The following is a 19,217-nucleotide window of genomic DNA, read 5'->3' on the forward strand; positions in this document are numbered from 1 at the left end:
CTTGTACAATTAATAAAATCATCAACTATGTTCCGTAATTATGTGAATTACTGAGACATGAATTCTAAAATAATTTTCATTACGATAACATTATAGAATATAAACATTTAAGTTATTAAAAATAAAAACAATGAACTTAGGTACACAAAACTGTTGTATTTTCGTAATACCAACTCTCGACTTTGCAGGTTCCTCTTTTAGTACAAATGGGAATAATTTACCCTAAAGACATAAGACATTAGTGATAATGCTACTGTTTATATTTCTGAATACTCTATAGAATGACAAGGGATTCAAAACTACAAGGCAATTTAATGAATTGCTACAATAAGTACTAATACTTAGTAATACTAGCCATTATAAGAATAGTACATATACAATTTGGATGAAATAGACTGAAAAAATACTAAAAAACAAATGCTTGAAAGCTTGAGTTACAAAGTTCATGAAAACTATACTGAGAAAACCCCAGATTTTTCTTTTTTTTAGTATGAGATGAGGTCAAGATGACAACATTTTGTTCTTAATGAGAAAACTTCGTGGGTTTAAGAAAAACATGAATTGCCATAGAAGAGAACACTCTATTGAATGAAAAGGGCTCTGAAACTTCTATACAATTTAACAAATTGGCACACTAAGTACTAACACTAGCCATTATAGAATAATACACATACAACTAGATGAAATAGACTAAGAAAACACTAAAAAAGAAATACAGGAAAGCTAGAGTTACAAAGTTAATGAAAATTTAATTCTTTCTTTTTTTTAGTATGAGATAAGGTCATGATCAGAAATTTTGTCTTTAAATGAGAGAAGTTCGTCCTTTGAAGCGCAAAAGAAAGAAATGTTTGGTAGGTTTTAGAAAAACATGAAGAGAATAGAATGGATGATTTCCAACTCTTTTGATAGATGATAAGAAAGCGCTATAAAATCAAAGGTTAAATATGAAATGAAGTTTTATCATTGATGGAGACATATGCCCCAAAAGCCTAAGTTAAAATCTCACAGTTATAAGGTGTCCCGTCACTAAGGTTTATGCTATCAATGAAGGGATATCCAATGAAAAATCATAGGGTACACTTACTTAAAGTATCCTAGCTGGTACAATATTTATGTGTACGGGGGTAGGGTTGAACATAACATAAACTGACACACGAGTGATACACCAAAGGGAAATAGAAAGCTGAAAGTTGGAGTTCAAAGTGCCTGAGCTAAAAGAAAGATCAAGAATGTTGGATGCATGATCTGGTTGGACAACGCTTGATAACTGTTTTACAATTCTTCCCATCTTATTAGTTACAGTGTAGTTACAAGTGTTCCCAATCATGAATCCTACCAAAGCTTCCTAAATAACAGAAACCGCTGTATTCAGGTGACTGAATTGTAAATAATTCCCTCCCATTTTGGGAATTTTTTCCAAGTCTAACAGAGGACAGGGATTAACTGATATGTCTATCATTAATGTAGATATATACGAGACTATCTAAATGCAAATTAGATTATGTAGGAAGATGACAAAAAACAGGATAATTGATAATCTGTTGGGTAAAAATTTGCAAAGAAGGACATTCCTATCTCCATTGTTTTATCAATATCAAATTCCATCAATCATTGAATAAAAAAAATCAATCTATTCAACATCACTCAAAACTACATTCACATTCATACTTCACACATAGGAAGAAGGTGGGTTTCAATTGCAACATTCAAAGGTTGATTTAATTGAAAGGTGAATAAAAGTATTTTCACCAAATGTGAATGACACACATTGCTATAAAAACTATGAGACTTTTCTTGTTCAACCCCATCTTTGGATAGGGGTATCATAAATGTATTTTTAAAGTTAAAACTTAGAATAAATGAAAGATCGTAAATTCTTTGTAATCAGAACAAAAACTGAAATCAAGATCAATCTCTCTTTTCATTTAGCTCTGTATTGAAGTTTTACAGGAACAACAAAGAACTGCAGTACTGTACTGTATTTGACTATAAGCCGAGTTAAAAAAAAATCTTTCTTTCCATTTAACTGTGTATTTGAAGTTTTACAAAAGAGAAGCAAAGAACTTCAGTACAGATTTGTATTGTACAGTATTGGGCTTTTAAGCTAAATTAAACTATTTCCAAACAAATTATGTAAAAATAGATGTACAGTATATAAAAAAAATCTCAGGCAGAAAACTTGAACACTTACCTAAAATGAGCTCTGAGAGGAATAACAAAGTTGTAAATACCATTGCTGGCAAAGTCTGCCGCTAAAATGACAGCTCTGTTTTGCCAGTTATATTCCTTGGCACTTCGGTAAGTGCAGTGTTCACACACCTGGGGGAAAACAATTTTATTGCAGCAGAGAGAACACATATATAATCTTCAACCTTAAACTAATCTTAATTATAAAAAAAATGTTTTGAATTATATTCCTGTTAGCTATACTGTAAATAAGAGCAAATAAATTTTTATGTAAACAAAAATATAAACAGTAACATTACAGTAGAGTCCCGCCCAGCACCATTACCGCTTGCCAGTACCGTACATAGGAGCTTCATGTTTTTCTTTCTTAGCGAGTGAAGCGAGCCCAAGGCGGAGCAAAAACCATCAGATTTCAAAAGTAGTTTGATAAGAGTCTAATGGTTTTTGCTCAGCCTTGGGCACGCTTTGCTCACAAAAAAAGTAATACATCAAGCTCCTGTGTACTGGCAAGCAGTAATCGGGCTGGGCGAGGCTTTCCCGTAATATCACCATATAAACATCTAACTCTGCCATTTGGAATAAGAAAGAAAAATAAAGCAACGAAAGGCCTTACTTGGCCTCATCATCAAATCTTCAAGCTTGCTGAATAGAATCTGGAAACAGGCCACCTCAATATTACCAGTACAACAGATTTATTGCTAAGACACATAACTTGAAGAAACTCATGAAAACTGTAGTCATTATACTCTGTAATTCTTGAATGTTTTGTGCACTGTGGAAATCATCGTTTTAAATAAGAAAAATCTAAGATACAAAAAATATCAGATGGTGAATTTTTCATTCACAAATGGCAAATCAAAACATAGTGAATTATTTCCTTTACCCAACACTAGGAATTACAAGGTCCGTACAAGAAATGAGCATTGTACGTTTGTGTTACTCTTACGTTATATTACCCCATTACCACTTACATTCCAAAAACAATGAATGCTCACCCAATTTGCTAGAGGCCTTAGTTTTTAATACGTAAATTCTTAATTTACTCAAATTCAAGACATACAACAATAACCAACTGGCTAAATACCACCAGATTCGTTCCTTTCACTGTAGGCTGATGCTTAAAGATTTCCTCTTAAAATAATTATGACTACTACTACCAAACTGCTCGACATGGCCTGTGACTACTACAATGAGCCATACACCAAGGTCCAAGTTTTTTGTCTTAAACAACTATTTTTATTAACTTGTTTACTGTTTTAACTATATTCATTTACAATTTTTTCTACGGTAAGTTTAAAAGTTTTCCATTTAACAGAAGCTTGCTTTGTAAGTTAATGATCTTTTGTATTTGTTTTACAATTAGCTGGTCTTTAAATAATAATATTCTAATAATAATAACAATAAACAATAATAACGCTATCATGTATGAAGGGATTGTAGAGATAATTTTCCTATATGGAAGTACAGTAAAGTGTGGATGTGTGGTATAAAGGAAAGAAAAAAAGGTTGAAGCTGCTGAATGAACAAACTGTCAGCATAGTAAGTGACTGAAGAGTGAAGTTACACAAAAGCAGAATTAAGATTAGTGTCGGTGAAAGGATGTTTTAGAGTATTTTGAGACTGGACGACAACCGGTTGATAAATGAGTATATAATTTAGAAACAAACAAAAATTAAAATGTTAGATAGAAAGGCGTGAAATGCAATAGAGTAAGTGAGTGACAAAGTGGTGGTTTGACTGGCTGCTGATGAGTACTCTGTGTAGATGTATGGAGTAATTAATATAGTGGAAGTTTTAAAGTACAGAGGATTCATCCGTGATTCAGCAGTTAAAATTTTATGTGGTAGTGACTTCAGTTGTTTTTCTATAGAGCCATCTCATTAAGAGAAGCATTTTAATGTAGAATGTGTATACAGTAGAGTATAGTAAATAATCCGAGATTTACCTATTAAAAAATGAATGGAGTAGTGATTTGAGTTTTTTTGTGGAACTATTTCATTAAGGGAAGCCAGAATGTAGAATGTATATATGCTTTTGTCTACTCAGCAGATCTTTTGAAATGAAACACCAAATTATTAGTAGCATCTTACAAAATGTAATGCTTATAGGCTATACAGTATGTCCGATATTTGAGTGCAAAGTAACACTGGCCCATGGTAAAGGACAAGCTTTTCTGATACAGTAAAAATGTAGCTAAAAATTAAGATTAAGCTTTCCTTGAAAATAATGAAGTAAATTAAAACCCTATGATATATTAACTAAATAAATCACTATGCACAATCCCCAATAATTATCAAGGATCAGTACATAGTTACTTTTGCGTAACAATGGATAAAGTGCATTTAATAAAAGTCATTATGCTAATGAGATTAATCAAACTTGCATCGGCATTTATTTACCAAAACATAAATATTGTACATAAAATAAGAAGATAACTTCTCCACACCATAACATTCAAATAACAGAGGCCAATGAGCTCAGCAACAAACGGAATACCTGTTCGTAACAAAGAAATACCAACTAGAGCTACACACTGCTGCACCCTGCTGGTTAGAATGACAAACAAGGTGATCACAACTAATCAAACATGAAATTATTGGCTAATAGGTATAAAAGAGAAAGATATCATTCTAAAGACAATCAGAAGCCTGAAAGCATTTGCGTTCTTTGCCCCCCCCCCCCCCTCCCAAATGTGCATTTTCTGGAGTCACATATGTGAAGTGGCAGTCTTTGGTGAGTATCTCTCGTGATACAATGAAAAGCAAAATCATCTTCAATTCACGGAGAACGCGAACTCTAGGCTCTCCTTTACATCTTTGGTTTTCACATGAGGTGCGGGCGTATTATTGTCGCGTTTAAGATATGGAAGAAGAAATGGAGACAGTAAAAATTGAGACTAACTGTCACATTTACCATAGCAAAAAGCACATCCACAAAAACAATTGGAAATTCCAGATAAAAGAAGACTTCAAAAAAAAGTGCCTGCAATAGTGGTATGATAAAATCAAAAGACAAAAAATATTAGTAGGTCCACTTGTCATCCACAGTCGTTTTTGGAGGAAGTGGCCTTCGTAATAAGATTCAGAATGCATTGTACTGAAGAGATAAGCAATGGACTTGAAATTAATAAAATAACAGCATAATAAAACATCATTACAATACGTAGGCCATTACAATATCTAAGCCAATAAAAGATGATTTGAGGAACAAACATATCATTCTTGCGCCAAGATAATATTAGGCGTAACTTCTCATCTTCTCAGTACATAATCATTCGTTATATTTGGCAAAGGAATAAAAAGCAGCAGGAGTAAACAAGAGAAAAGAACAGATATATTCAAGGTTTGACTTAAAAACTGCAGTCTGGGTAAACAAAATTCAGGGCCTTTATCTTTTCACTTGAATGGGTTGATAACTGCTTTTCTATATATAATTAACTAGATAGTGAATTCAATATCAAAATACTAAATATCTCTGATAATATTCATAACAGTAATGTTGTTCTAGGATTGATTGTTATCAAATATAACTGCATGTGGATCAAAGTGGTATTTAGGAGAATAAACATAATGAGACTATAACTAATGTAAGAGTAATTCTTTTAAAAACAATGAAAAAATACAATAATGAAGCTGAATAACATATCAAAAGACTACACTTAATAGCATTGATGATAATAAAATAAAAGAATTGGCAGTTCTCAAGGCACCTTGTTGCATAAATCTAGCCGATAAGGGAGATAAAAGTCGATAAGTGTAACGGCGGGAACTGCGAACCATAGCGCCAGTCATGAAATAGCATTCTGAGCTGCTTTGATAAGAGATGAAAAATAATAAATGCTTTGCAACATGGTTCATAGTAACCTCCATGGAAAGAAAAGAAAATAAAAAATCAAAAACATAATACACCACAAACGTCATGCAGAACTTACAGGAGTGATACTATTCTGAAATAACAGAGAAAACATATTAGCTAAGTAGCTGGTCATCAAACACAAAACAAAGAGATTAAACAATACATACAATATCTCGACTTATGAGCACTAGTCGTTCACAATATCTAATTTCACAAAACAACACTGACATTCTCATTCGTAAGAAGGAACAAGTGACAAGGCTACGTCATATCTTCAAACAGACAACAATACACAAGCGTATGTATCACTTTCCTCAAGGGATATTAGTTTCCTCGGGGGTTTTTACATCTCAAAGAGTCTTTACTGCAATATCATCTGATTCAGAATTGTCATAAATTTGAATTTTAAATGCTTTTTCCTATATACTATCCCCTCCCAGGTGAACTCCATTTCCCATGGGTTGCAAATATGACAAATTTGGAAATAATTTATAATTTTTCTAATACAAACCTGTAGTTATTTATATGGATATTCTTTTGGCAAAAACTTTAACTAGCCATATAACTTTTTAGCAAGGTGGAACTACCCTACCACTAGTTAATGGTATGGGGTAGGAGGGGGAGCCGGGGTACTTGGCCACCCCTGTCACAAACACACACTTGTGTTTTCTGATCACTTTTTTATTGCAGGGGGGACTTATCGGGGAACAGGTGTTCGCGGGAAAGTTTATATAAATAACTACAGGTTTGTATTAGTTAGGAAAAATACAAATTACTGTATTTCCCAATTTGTCATTTGTTCCTTCACTAACAAACCTTACGTTATTTATAGTGATGACTCACTTTTAGGAGGGAGGAAGTCCTGACCAACTAGCTGGTCATTGACCCGGGGTTTTCCCGTACATGCTCAGCGCATAACAGAGAGAAACCCGGACCCCTTGCTAAACTAGGAGTGCAAAGCAAGTTTAGCGGCTTGAACAATACTGGTGAATGTGTGATGCTAGCAGTGTGACTAGTCTATGGAACATGTTCTCAGAAATGTAGAAATCTAAGAAGTAACTAGAGACGTTACTCAATCCCACCTCGCCAAGGGGTATGTGAGCGCGACAAGCATATTATTTTATACTAAGTTACACCAGGGAAATGGTTATATCTGCAGACAGTGGAAGTCAGCTTTGCAGAGTACCATAGGAACTGTTACCCCGTAAAGAGGGAGAAGATGAAGGAAAGAAAGAGCCGGTAATTCTTTGTCAACCATCCCAGGCTTATTCCTGAGTAAATCTGGCCTCACCATCTGCTACTAGTCCATCAAGGAGCTCGAGATGTTATAAACCACTTACTGTGTAGCCACCACAGGGTTAATGGAGAATGTCCGCACACTCCTGTGGGTCATATCTTACTGAAAGGGTGAGGTGGAGGTCAGAAACGCTTTCACCTTACCATTGGCATGGCCTGCGTCACAAAGTATGTAGCTGCTTCTAAACGTTATGGGTGGATTCCACCCCAAAACGTTATGAGTTCTGGGTCACCTTTATGAGGAGAGTGATTCAATGACTGGTATATGACCCTGTGTGAGTGAGATCCTTATGGGTCTCCTTTGACCCTTCTAGGGTTAGCGAAGCATGCTGAACCTTTGGAGTGAGCTATTGTATTTTTCTTGAGGTATGGCCTCAAATTAATCACTGGCGTGGGAAGGAGAAGGACTCAATGACTGGTGAATCCCAGTCACAAATGAGATCCTGATGAGCCTTCTTTGACTCTCCTAAGGTTGGCGAAACGTGCTGTACTCTTGGGGTGAGCTAATGCATCTTCCTTGAGGTATGGCCTCAAGCTTATCACTAGCGTAACAGCCATTAATCACGATGGGAAGGGTTTCCAGCACGGAGGCCTTGAACCCAAGGTTCAAGCTGTCTGAAAAAATGTTGGATGTTACTTGGTTTCTCGTCGCGAGTGAGAGACGTTGGGGACGACCCATACAGTACCCTTATTCTCTTGGTCGAGGGCCAACATCAGGAGAGTCCTGTCCTGGGGATCAGGAGAAGATCTGCTTTCTAGGTGTCCTAGGTCTTCGAGGGAGGGCACCCCGAGACCGAAGGAAGGAGCTCGTGTCCTGTAGAGGGGCTTTATTACCCAATTACAACTAAGCAGGCTCCAACTCTATGAAGAGCAACAATTGGAGACGAGGGAGAAAGTAAATCCTTTCGGTCTAGAGGAGATGCTCAAGGAACGAGCAAAGGTCTTCAGTTGCTTAAGTCTAAGAACGGGATTCCTCTCGATGGCAATTTTGAGGTTCTATTACTGGAATAGCGCTCTCAAGAAGAGACAAACTTTACCCTATCCTCACCAAGGAGCACCTAGTCGTAAAGGAAGTCTTTAATGGGTTCTACGATGTTGTGAACGTGTCTATTAGGGAAGACGAGTCTTGCCAGTGAGGCGAGTCCGATGGGCTAGCCAAGTCTCTTAATGAGACAAGACTGCGTTTAGCTCGTGATCGTGAGTGTTTAGCTCGTGATTGTGAGCATCTAGCTCATGAACGTGATTGTGAGCATCTAGCTCATGATCGTGATTGTGAACATCTAGCTCATGATCATGATCGTGAGTGTCTAGGTCATGATTGTGATCATCTCACTCCTGATCTTGAGCATTTAGCTTTTGATCGTGAGTATCTCGCTCATGATCGTAAGCCTCTATCTCGTAATCGTGAGTATGGGGCTCATGAGTGTGAGCATTTAGTTCGTGAGAAAGAGTGTCTAGCTTGTAGTCTGCTCGGATGAGTGGAAAAGAACAAATCCAATTCCCACTGAAGAAATTCCCCGAAGGGGAGATCAACAAAGGAACAACCAACATTATCTGCCACCATAGGTAATTCTATTCGCAACAAGGAAGATTGCTGAACAGCAGTTGTGTAGAGACTCTCCCTAGGAAGGGGAAGTTCCCACAACTGGAAGCGAACTTCAGCCTCCTTTCAACAAGCTCTACTCAAATTGAAGGTTGACATAAGGTGTTGTTTGAGAAACAAAGCAGAGGTTTGTTTCTGGGTTCACCCCCCCCCCCAAGGGATTACTAGAACAAAGGATGGGAATGGACGAATTGAATTCCTGCCGGAGGAATACCCCAAAGGGGAGACCGAACAGATGAAGGAAGACTCTCCCGTGGACAGGAGGCAACCGACATCTGTAAGGCCACTGCCTCATAAAGAGGAGCGTTTGTTCAAAATCATTAGCATCTAGCTCATGATCGAGAGCATCCACTTTGTAATCTTGAGTGTCTAGCTCATGATTGAGAGCATCCACTTTGTAATCTTGAGTGTCTAGCTCATGATTGAGAGCATCCACTTTGTAATCTTCAGTGTCTAGCTCATAATCGATAGCATCCACTTTGTAATCTTGAGTGTCTAGCTCATGATTGAGAGCATCCACTTTGTAATCTTGAGTGTCAACCTCGTGATCATGAACTTCTAGCGCGTGTGAACGTCTTCTACAAGAGCGTCAAGATCGTGAGTGATCATCTATCTCGTGATTGTGAGTGTTTAGCTCGTGACTGTGATCATCTTCTAGAAGAAGTAATGTCGAGATCGTGATAACCTTAGATCTCGTGACCATGAACGTCTTCTAGAAAAAAAGCGTCGAGATCGTGATAACCTTAGATCTCATGATCGTGAACATTTTCTAGAAGAAGAGCGTTGAGACTATGAGTAACCTTGGATCTCCGTAGCAATCATTGTTCGTCGAGAACGACGTTCTGTCGGGAAGGACAAGAAGATAATTGGTCTTGTCCTGGCGATCGGCGAGCAGATGGAGAGCTGGCCATGAGTTAACGATCGTTCGTAGTCTCGGAATCCGCAGCAGGTGAACGTTGTACACGCAGACTGAAGCGTTGCCTGTGGGCAGAGAGATTGGAGATCGTTGGGTGACGACGAGATCGGCAGGTGGTGAGAGGACTTGTCGTCAGCAGGAGGCCATTGGATAGGTGAATGGAAGGCGAGAGATGGACCTTGTAGACAGCTAAGACGCCAGTCGCAGCAGCAGCAATTGACTTCGCACTTCGATGGCAGCTGTAAGCGCTGAAGAAAACAACAAAGAGAGAATAAAAAATTCTTCGCCTTAGGAGGGAAAGAAACCCAATCTGCGGATGGGAGAGGTTACCCCGGAGAGGCACTGTCAATGAAAGTTCTTCTATCTGATTAACTCACACGGGTAAGCAACGTCAACATCTGAACAGAGGCCAGGCCACTGCGCTCGGAGTGGGGGAGGCTACCATCCTACGGTTGTCCGGCGAGGGAGAAGAGACCAAAGAGAAGGTCTCTCCGCCCTTGAGGAATGCCTCACACATTAACAATAAAAACCAGCAATATTACTCTGTAATAAAAAGAAATTATTTTATATACAGTATATAAAAACACTTTACTGTGATAATGTTCAAATATATATAGAAACATAAATAAGTCAAAGGCCAGTAAAAAAATTTGGGAAAGAGAGACAACACATCTACTCTTTCCATACAAAAGAAAAAAGTGACCAGAATACACAAGTGTGTGTGTGTGTGAGAGGGGTGGCCAGGTACCCCGGCTCCCCCTCCTACCCCTTTCCGTTAACTAGTTGTAGGATAGTTCCACCGCGCTAAAAAGTCTTATGGCTAGTTTCCGCTTTCTCTGAAAGATTATCCGTATACATAACGTAAGGTTTGTTAGTGAAGGAACAAAGGGTCTTTAAACTGTGTGATTTCCCAAATTGTAGATGTTTGATATGTAAAATAGCAATGAACTTAAAAATTGGTATGTCACAATAGAAATGAACTTAAAAATTGGTACTATGTCACAATAGAAATGAACTTAATTAGTGCTGTGTCACAATAGAAATAAACTTAAAAAAAATGAACTTAATAAGTGCTGTCACAATAGAAATAAACTTAAAAAGTTATATGTCACAATAGAACTTAACTTGAAAAGTGGTATGTTACAATTATTTTAGTCAGAAACAATAAATTAGTAACTAGTTTCAAGTCAGGATGTTGACAATACCTGGCTAGAGGCTAAGATCTCGTCATTAGCACATCTTATTACATAAAGCTTAAATAATTATGCAATAAAGATGTTTTCATTAGTTTTTGTCTACAATTAAGTCAACAGATTGACCAATAATGTGAATAATACCTAAAGGGAAAAAAAATTACCCAAGCTTGAGCACAAACAAACTCTCAAGGGCTTGTTACACCAGAATCCTTAACTGCTGCAAAAATACATACTGTTTATATGTACTAAAAATGAACTACCCGATAAGCCAAAGAGTTAGAATCAGGAAAGTACAAAGGTATATAGAAGTTATGTATTACTGAGATAGACTAGTTGTAAACCTCATAAGAGTACAAAAAAAACCTCGGCACACAAACGCGTGATGAAGAATTTTTTCGTGTTCATTTCCACGAATACTTTGTAATTTGTAGAGTTTAAAACCAATTCAGAATGAAAGGTTATCAATTAGTTTAAAAATGTTAGTTCACAACTGGTTAGTTACTAGACCCTTTTAACCAGTTCATTGTTTTTTTCAAAGAATATTTCAAGAATAATAAGTAATTGTTTTGTCAAATCAATAAATATCTTTTTTATAACTATTATTTTACTTCAAGGTCTCTTGCTTGAATAACTGGTATCATTATTAGTAAGAATAAAATATTTTTCTTTATATTTTCTTGATTAGTCAAGTCCTTATTATAAAAAGGAGACACTGCTTTTATACCAAATAAATAAATAAATACGAACTAAGCATTTTCGCTTTGTTTGCCCTTCAACAAGTTTTGGTTTGCAATTCTATTAACTGGTTAATGGCTATTTATGATAATTCGAGGATTATTAATTGGCTTCTTATCTTATAGGTTAATTATGAATACATAAATACTCAGTATTTTCATCTTATTTGACCTTCGACGACTTTTGGTTTCCACTTTAGTAACCGATTAGTTAATAGCCAGTTATGATAATTCCATAAGATTATTATCATTATTACCCGCTCAGCTACAACTCTAGTTGGAAAAGCAAGACGCTATAAGCCGAGGGGTTCCAACAAGGAAAATAGCCCAGTGAGGAAAGGAAACCAGGAAAAATAAAGTATTTTAAGAACAGCAACGACATTAAAACAAATATTTCCTATATAAACTATAAAAACTTCAACAAAACAAGAGGAAGGGAAATTAGATAGAACAGTGTGCCCGAGTGGTAATTCTAAATCTGGTGAAATTACCATTGCACTTTTAAAAGAGGTTCAATTTTTTTTTTCCTTTAAGCTGTCCAATCTCTTAGGAAATTAACTTCATAGTCTAAATGTAAAGGGCTCCTCCCCGACTTATACTTTAGCCTCCCTGCCCCCAGTACAGTAAAGAACCAAACGATCCAAATTCCATAATTCTATTCAATTTCTTTTAAAACATATGGAACCAATATATATTGAAATGAAAAAAGGCAGATTAAAAATATTCCCCACAAGTAAAAGCAAATTCTATAAAAGCTTATAGGAACCATACAACGGGAGAAAAAGAATAGAAAAGCCCACCATAATACAGTATTAATAAATACCAAAACTAAAAACTGATGTTATGAAACTCTAAACTTAGAGGAGCCATTAAGTGACCACATAAAAAAGAAAGAAGTAATCCTCTTCATAAGACAGGTCAATTTGCAAGTATATCAAATGGCTATTAGGTTCTTATTAGCAACCGGTCATCACAAACCATGATGATCAGAAGGGGTACAGAAGAATCCATTTCTTAACAAAAACTCAAGATTGCGAATGAGCCAGGAATACTGTACAAGTTAACCCATTTGAAGTTTCAAAGACTACTAATGAATGGCAATGAGAAGGGAAAGGCTAATACCCTAGAGACTGATCATATGTACATAACACCACCAAGAGCCCCCCTCCAAAATGCTAGGATCAAGGAGGCCCAGGTAATGGCTGCTGATGACTTAGTAGTTTGGACCTATAGGCTCTCCCAAAACACACCATCCTTAGCTCACTAGGATGGTGAGGTTGCAGACACTACTAGAAATTATCAAGCTCTTACAGGTTTTGAATCTCAGTCCAGCAGATCGGCAGGTATGGGACTTTTCCAAGAGGCTCTAAGTAGAGGGGAGAGGAAAGAGATTAAATGCCTCTGCTATATCCAGAAGATTTCTGGCAAAAGAAATGGTATAGTTTCATGATGTGATTCACTGTTATAAAGAATGAACCGTTTTCCTTCTGGCTAGTGTTTGAGCTTATTTCTATACTTGTTGTCAAAGCAGTGTTGCTGTAAATCAGCATACAGTAATTTCTCTCAGTACATTAATTCAGGACAAACCATGGTTCAATGACGATTGTACACGTGCTTATTTGGAGAAGTCGGAGGCCTATCATCTTTAGAAGGGTAACAGATCAGATTTGACCTGGAATAATTATACTCAGCTTAGAGCTTTTGCTCAGAGTCAGAGAGTTTATGCTTCAACAGAAAAAGAATACAATTTAACCATGAAAGAAACCCTTTCTGGTACAACCCAAGAGCATAAGTGGTGGACTACCCTTAAATCTGCACTCTTTGGTGTAAATGCAACAGTTCCTCCTTTACGTAAACCAGATGGCTCTGTCACTCACTGGCCAAAGGAAAAGGCAACCCTTTTGCCAGATGTGTTTGACAGCAAGCAGTGTAATGAGAAACTCGAACTTCCTCATTCCTGTTTTCCTGAGGCTAAACTAACTAGTTTAGCTTTCCAATCTTGTGAAATTAAAGCTCTCTTGATGGACCTTGATGCTTATGGAGGTGTAGACACAAATGGTATTTTTCCTTTGTTTTTTATAAAGACTGCAGACTTCATAGCTCCAAAGTTATCTGTTATTTTGTGCAAGTTAGCAAGAAGAGGAGCTTTTAGCACTTGTTGGAGAATTGGTAAAGTTACTCCACTATGTAAATGTGTTTGTGGTAGCTCTAGTCCACTGATTACCCCCCAATTTCCATAACTCCCATATTATCTAAGTTTTTGAACGTCTTTTAGCAAAACTTCTCAATAGGTTTGCTAAAGGTAATCATCTATTCTCTAGTTTGCAATTTGGTTTTCATAAAGGCCTTGGAACATGTGATGCTCTTCTTACAATCTCCATTGCTGTACAGCAAGCCCTTGATTGTGGACAGGAAGTTCGTATCATTGGCCTTGAGTTTACTGCCTTTGACCGTGTTGATCATGATGCCCTTGTTTTCAAACTCAAACAGTTGGGAGTGGGTGGGTCGTTTCTTAGCCTCATTATTAAATTTTTAAGTAATAGATACCAGAGTTGTTGTTGATGGGCACCATAGTGAGTATAGGAATGTGATACCCGGTGTTCCACAGGGTAGTGTTCTTGGCCCATTACTTTTCATACTATATACGCATGACATGTGGTTTGGTCTAGAAAATAAGCTCGTTATATTTGCAGATGATGCTACTCTCTTTGCATCAATTCCATCTCCTGAATGTAGAACTGCGGTTGCTGAATCCCCTAATAGAGGTCGAGCTAAAATTAGTGCATGGTACAAATTATGGGGTATGAAGTTGAATCCTAACAAAACTCAAAGTATAATTGTAAGTAGTTCAAAGACCGTGGCTACTCAACATCTGGATCTCAGCATTGATAATGTTTCTTTAACTTTGTATGACTCTTTTAAAATTTTAGGTGTGATTCTCGACTGCAAATTTACTTTTGAGAAACACATTAGGTCTGTGTCTTCATTTGAAAAAAAAATTGGTTTATTGAGAAAGTCTTTCAAGATTTTTGGTGATCAATCTATTCTGAAGAAGTGTTTTAATTCCTTCAGTTTACCTTGTTTTGAGTGTTGTTCTCCTGTCTGGTCTTCAGCTGGTGATTCTCATCTTAATTTGTTGGACAGGAACTTCCGGTCTATTAAATTTCTTATTCCTGATCTAGATATTAATCTCTGGCACCGGCATTCGATTAGTTCATTATGCATGTTGCATAAGATTTTTTATAATTCTGACAATCCTTTACATTCAGATCTTCCCGACAGTTCATTACTACACAGTACTTCAGAAGTTTTATTCCGGCTGTGACCAAATTGTTGAATGATCTTCCTAATCGGGTAGTTGAATCAGTAGAGCTTCAAAAGTTCACAGCAAATGTTTTTATGTTGAACAGGCTTACATAAGTCCTTTTATAGTTTGTATATCAAATATTTGTTTTAAAGTTGTTAATTTTTCAAAATATTTTAGTTTAATTTTTCATTACTTCTTATATTGTTTATTTATTTCCTTATTTCCTTTCCTCACTGGGTTATTTTCCCCTGTTGGAGCCCTCGGGCTTATAGTATCCTGCTTTTTCAACTAGGGATGTAGCTTAGCTAGTAATAATAATAAAAATAATAATAATAATAATAATAATAATAATAATAATACTGTATGCCTACTCTTTTGAATATACTGACAAGGGCAAGCAAATGCTTCATTCATTATAAATATGTATGCATTGAATGAACTATAACTGAAAAAAGAATAATGGAATCTTAATAATAAAATCATTTCTAAACTCAACTCATGTCCATAATCCTTCTTCTTGAAGCTGATTACATGTAGATGCCAATGCCCTAAAGCTATAAAATTTCCTGCTTCTTCCCTGTCACTCTCATGTTGTATCGAGATTATATGGAAGTGTATGAAAATAATTACACATGGGTAAGCCATGTATCCTTTGCCTTTCAGCCTCAAAGCTGAAACTAATATGAAGTTCAACAGTCTTTTGAGATTACTTGTCAGTGGGGAGGGGATGGGGCATGTATATAAACATTAAGTGGATTTAGAAATTATCAATTTTATTTGAAAAGGCTTTTGGGAATCCACTGGCAGCAGCATATAACAAAAACGCAATGTGAATGATATAATTAGGTTACCAAGATGGAGATGGAATGGGGCATATTTTAAGAAGGGAGGATGAGTTAGTCCAGAATGTACCTGAATGGAAGCAGCTGGGCAAAAGAGGGCGTGGTAGACCCAGAAAAATATGGATGACAATGTGCAGGAAGGTTGGATTTGAGAATTGGGTTGAGCTCAGAGAGATGGCAAAGAAAAAAAGATATATAGGTAGAATTCATTGAGGCCCTATGCATCCCGCGGGTTCCAGAGGATTAAGATATGGTCATTTCTATGAACCTTCCCGATGTTCATATTGCTGAACATGTGTGATTCCTGAGATGCAACATTATAGAATAATATTTATTTATAGAATAATGTTTACAAAAGTGGATCATGAGTGCTTACTTCGGCAGGTGGGGAGATATTAGAATCCAGATTGCAGGGATGGTCTTTTATCTTAGATTCTGATGGCTATATGGAGCTGACCAAATCACAGAAATGAGAGGGTTTTCCACTAAAAAGACCCGAAGAAATTTGAGTGAGACTCAAGGAGCAGCTATCGACTTTATAATGCACTACGTAACAACACAACTATTTGGCACAACTTGAGAAGTTAGCCTAAGATTCGAAACAGGGCAGGTTAGGCTACGGTCACTTTGCCCCAAGGCTCACTGGGCTGTTTCGATTGCACAAACAACAAAATCAGCAAAAAGCTTACGAAGCTCATTACTGTCAATCCCTACAAGCTTGGTAATGGCTGCAGTGGCATTAGTAACCTTAGCTAGTAATAATAATATCACAGTAAATAACTAGTCTGGCCTACTTGGGAATTTCCCCTGAACTAAAAGACAATTTTCTTATACGACTGGAATCTTCCACTCGAGCATCCACAAACAATACATATTCCTCCAATAGAGGAACTGTTAAAAACTACATCTCTCACAGCAGTTACTTGAATAACACTTTTGTTCCAGGAACAATAAATAAATAATCCCCTGAACATTCCACACTTTATATTTACTGAGAGTTGAACTTATATCTTTCAGAAAGTGGGTTCCGTTATTGTTACAAATTATCTGCATAAGTACTATATGATACAGTGGATGGACATAAAAGTCTGTGTGACCATTGGAGGAGGAATGGTCCCAAATAATCATTTAAATACCAAAGTTTCTTTTGGAGAATAAGCAGATCAAAGTGTTTATTGTCAATATTGATTAATACCAGAAAAATTTCAAGAAAATAGAGCAAAAACTGAGAAAAATTAAAAGAAAATAGAGAAAAAGACATTCAAATATGATGACATGTTACAAAAAAAAAAAGATATAAAATAACTAGCCCTAACATAACCTAAATCGAACTCACGAGACATTGTAGTGCACTCATGTGCTAAATTGTGTTACATCTACAAAAACAATGAAGAATTCAAGTAGCATGAGGATTAACAATGACAACAAAAACTGAGTAGGTAATTCACATTAACATTCAATGCTTTCATCAAAATGTTTCCCTTTTAATAAAATCTATTATTTCAATACTGTACTAACCCACTAATTTTTCGTTACATGCTTCTAAACTTCAGAAGCAAGTATAAAATTATATTAGGTTAGAATTATTGAAATAAAAATCTCTACTTTACAGAGCAGGTGCGTGAGTTCTATAAAAGACGGACATACTGTATATAGTGTAGTCTTCACGTTGGTCATCTTGCAGGTAGAAAACATCACAAATTTTTCATCTAGTTTGTATCTTTCCTAACTTTACAAACCTGAGACCTTTAAAGGGAGTATGTTTTCAGAAAATCTGGAACAGCCATTTAAATTTTCAATAAGGTAGTCCTGCAGTAGTAGCTGGAGTGTAGCACAACCTTCCCTTTGACCTTAACCCTTTTACCCCCAAAGGACGTACTGGTACGTTTCACAAAAGCCATCCCTTTACCCCCATGGACGTACCGGTACGTCCTCGCAAAAAAATGCTATAAAAATTATTTTTTCATATTTTTGATAATTTTTTTGAGAAAATTCAGGCATTTTCCAAGAGAATGAGACCAACCTGACCTCTCTATAACAAAAATTAAGGCTGTTAGAGCAATTTAAAAAAAATATACTGCAAAATGTGCTGAGAAAAAAATAACTCCCTGGGGGTTAAGGGTTGGAAATTTCCAAATAGCCTGGGGGTAAAAGGGTTAACCTAGGACTTGCGAGGTAATTGAGGCGTGTGGTACAACTTACAGGAAGGTTTGTATATTCACGAAAAATACAAATTGATGACAAAATTTCCGATTGAATCCTACAGGTAATACAAATCTCCGACCTTTGATACGAGACTTATCCTTAGGAGGGAGGATGTCCCCTATAATCAATCTGGCTGATTAATCAAGCCGGGAAATGTTATGCTTTTTGGTCTTGAAGAGGGGCAAAAGTCATGATTCCTGTAAACCTCCTAACAACCTGAGCAAGGAGATGTTGTAAGTGTTAGGTTAGGTCCCTACTAAGAAACTGTTATGCAGTCATGGAAGAACCTATATCCATAAGAATACTGTGTCTGAATGTATACTCCCTATGAGAATGGGGTTGCATACGATTAATCCATCCTCTCACTCATCTGGGAGGATGAGGGAAATACTTCAATACGGAACTTCTGTCAAAAAACAAAAAAAACAAACCTACTCGGATGTGAGGCTCGCCTTCATTTAGCGTATGCTTCAACCCAAAAGAGAAAAATGGAAGAGAAGACCGGTCAGACATTCTATCTCTCTAGACTTACATTGCAACCACTATCTTAAATGAGATGCTACACGTCCCATGAGGAACTAGGTTTGCATCGTAGCTTGTTTAGTAGGTAATGCAAGACCAAGGATAAGGTTATCCAGACACCTGTTGGTAAAGTCCCGTGGGTAGTGAGCAGTGAAGGTTGTCTGTCGTATCAGACGCCTACCTTCAGGATTAGTGCCAATGACAGGTTCTCTTGAAGGTTAGGGTAGATCTGATATCCTTGATTTCATAAACTTGAACTGGGATGGTACTTTTAGAAACTCACTCGGTCAGCATGACTGAAGGTGCAGGATTCCAAAGCAATGTTCTTGGATACCTTTAGCTGTACCCTTTCGGCACGGGAAGGATTCTTTGGTGCTCTCATAAGAAGCATTGCCATGTCCTCATACGACAGAAGAGAGACTCATTCTACACCACGCCAGCATGAGATTAGAGTTATGGTGGGCTAAAAGACGGCTCTTGGACACAAACTCTGGACAAGGGAGAGGAAGGTCTTCCTTGTTGAAAATGAATCGTGACATACAACATGTCATGAG

At 36.8% G+C, this 19,217-nt stretch overlaps 1 protein-coding gene across 1 annotated transcript in view; it reads right to left on the reverse strand.

The window, feature by feature from the left end:
- LOC137628917 (potassium channel subfamily T member 2-like) overlaps positions 1-19,217 on the reverse strand; it is a 671,513-nt gene that overhangs the window by 80,114 nt on the left and 572,182 nt on the right. Inside the window, 1 exon segment of the mRNA XM_068360201.1 lies at positions 2,192-2,319. Coding sequence (XP_068216302.1) covers positions 2,192-2,319 — 128 coding nt within the window.

This window comes from Palaemon carinicauda, chromosome 36 (assembly GCF_036898095.1).
Source record: "Palaemon carinicauda isolate YSFRI2023 chromosome 36, ASM3689809v2, whole genome shotgun sequence".
Classification (NCBI taxonomy): Eukaryota; Metazoa; Arthropoda; class Malacostraca; order Decapoda; family Palaemonidae; genus Palaemon; species Palaemon carinicauda.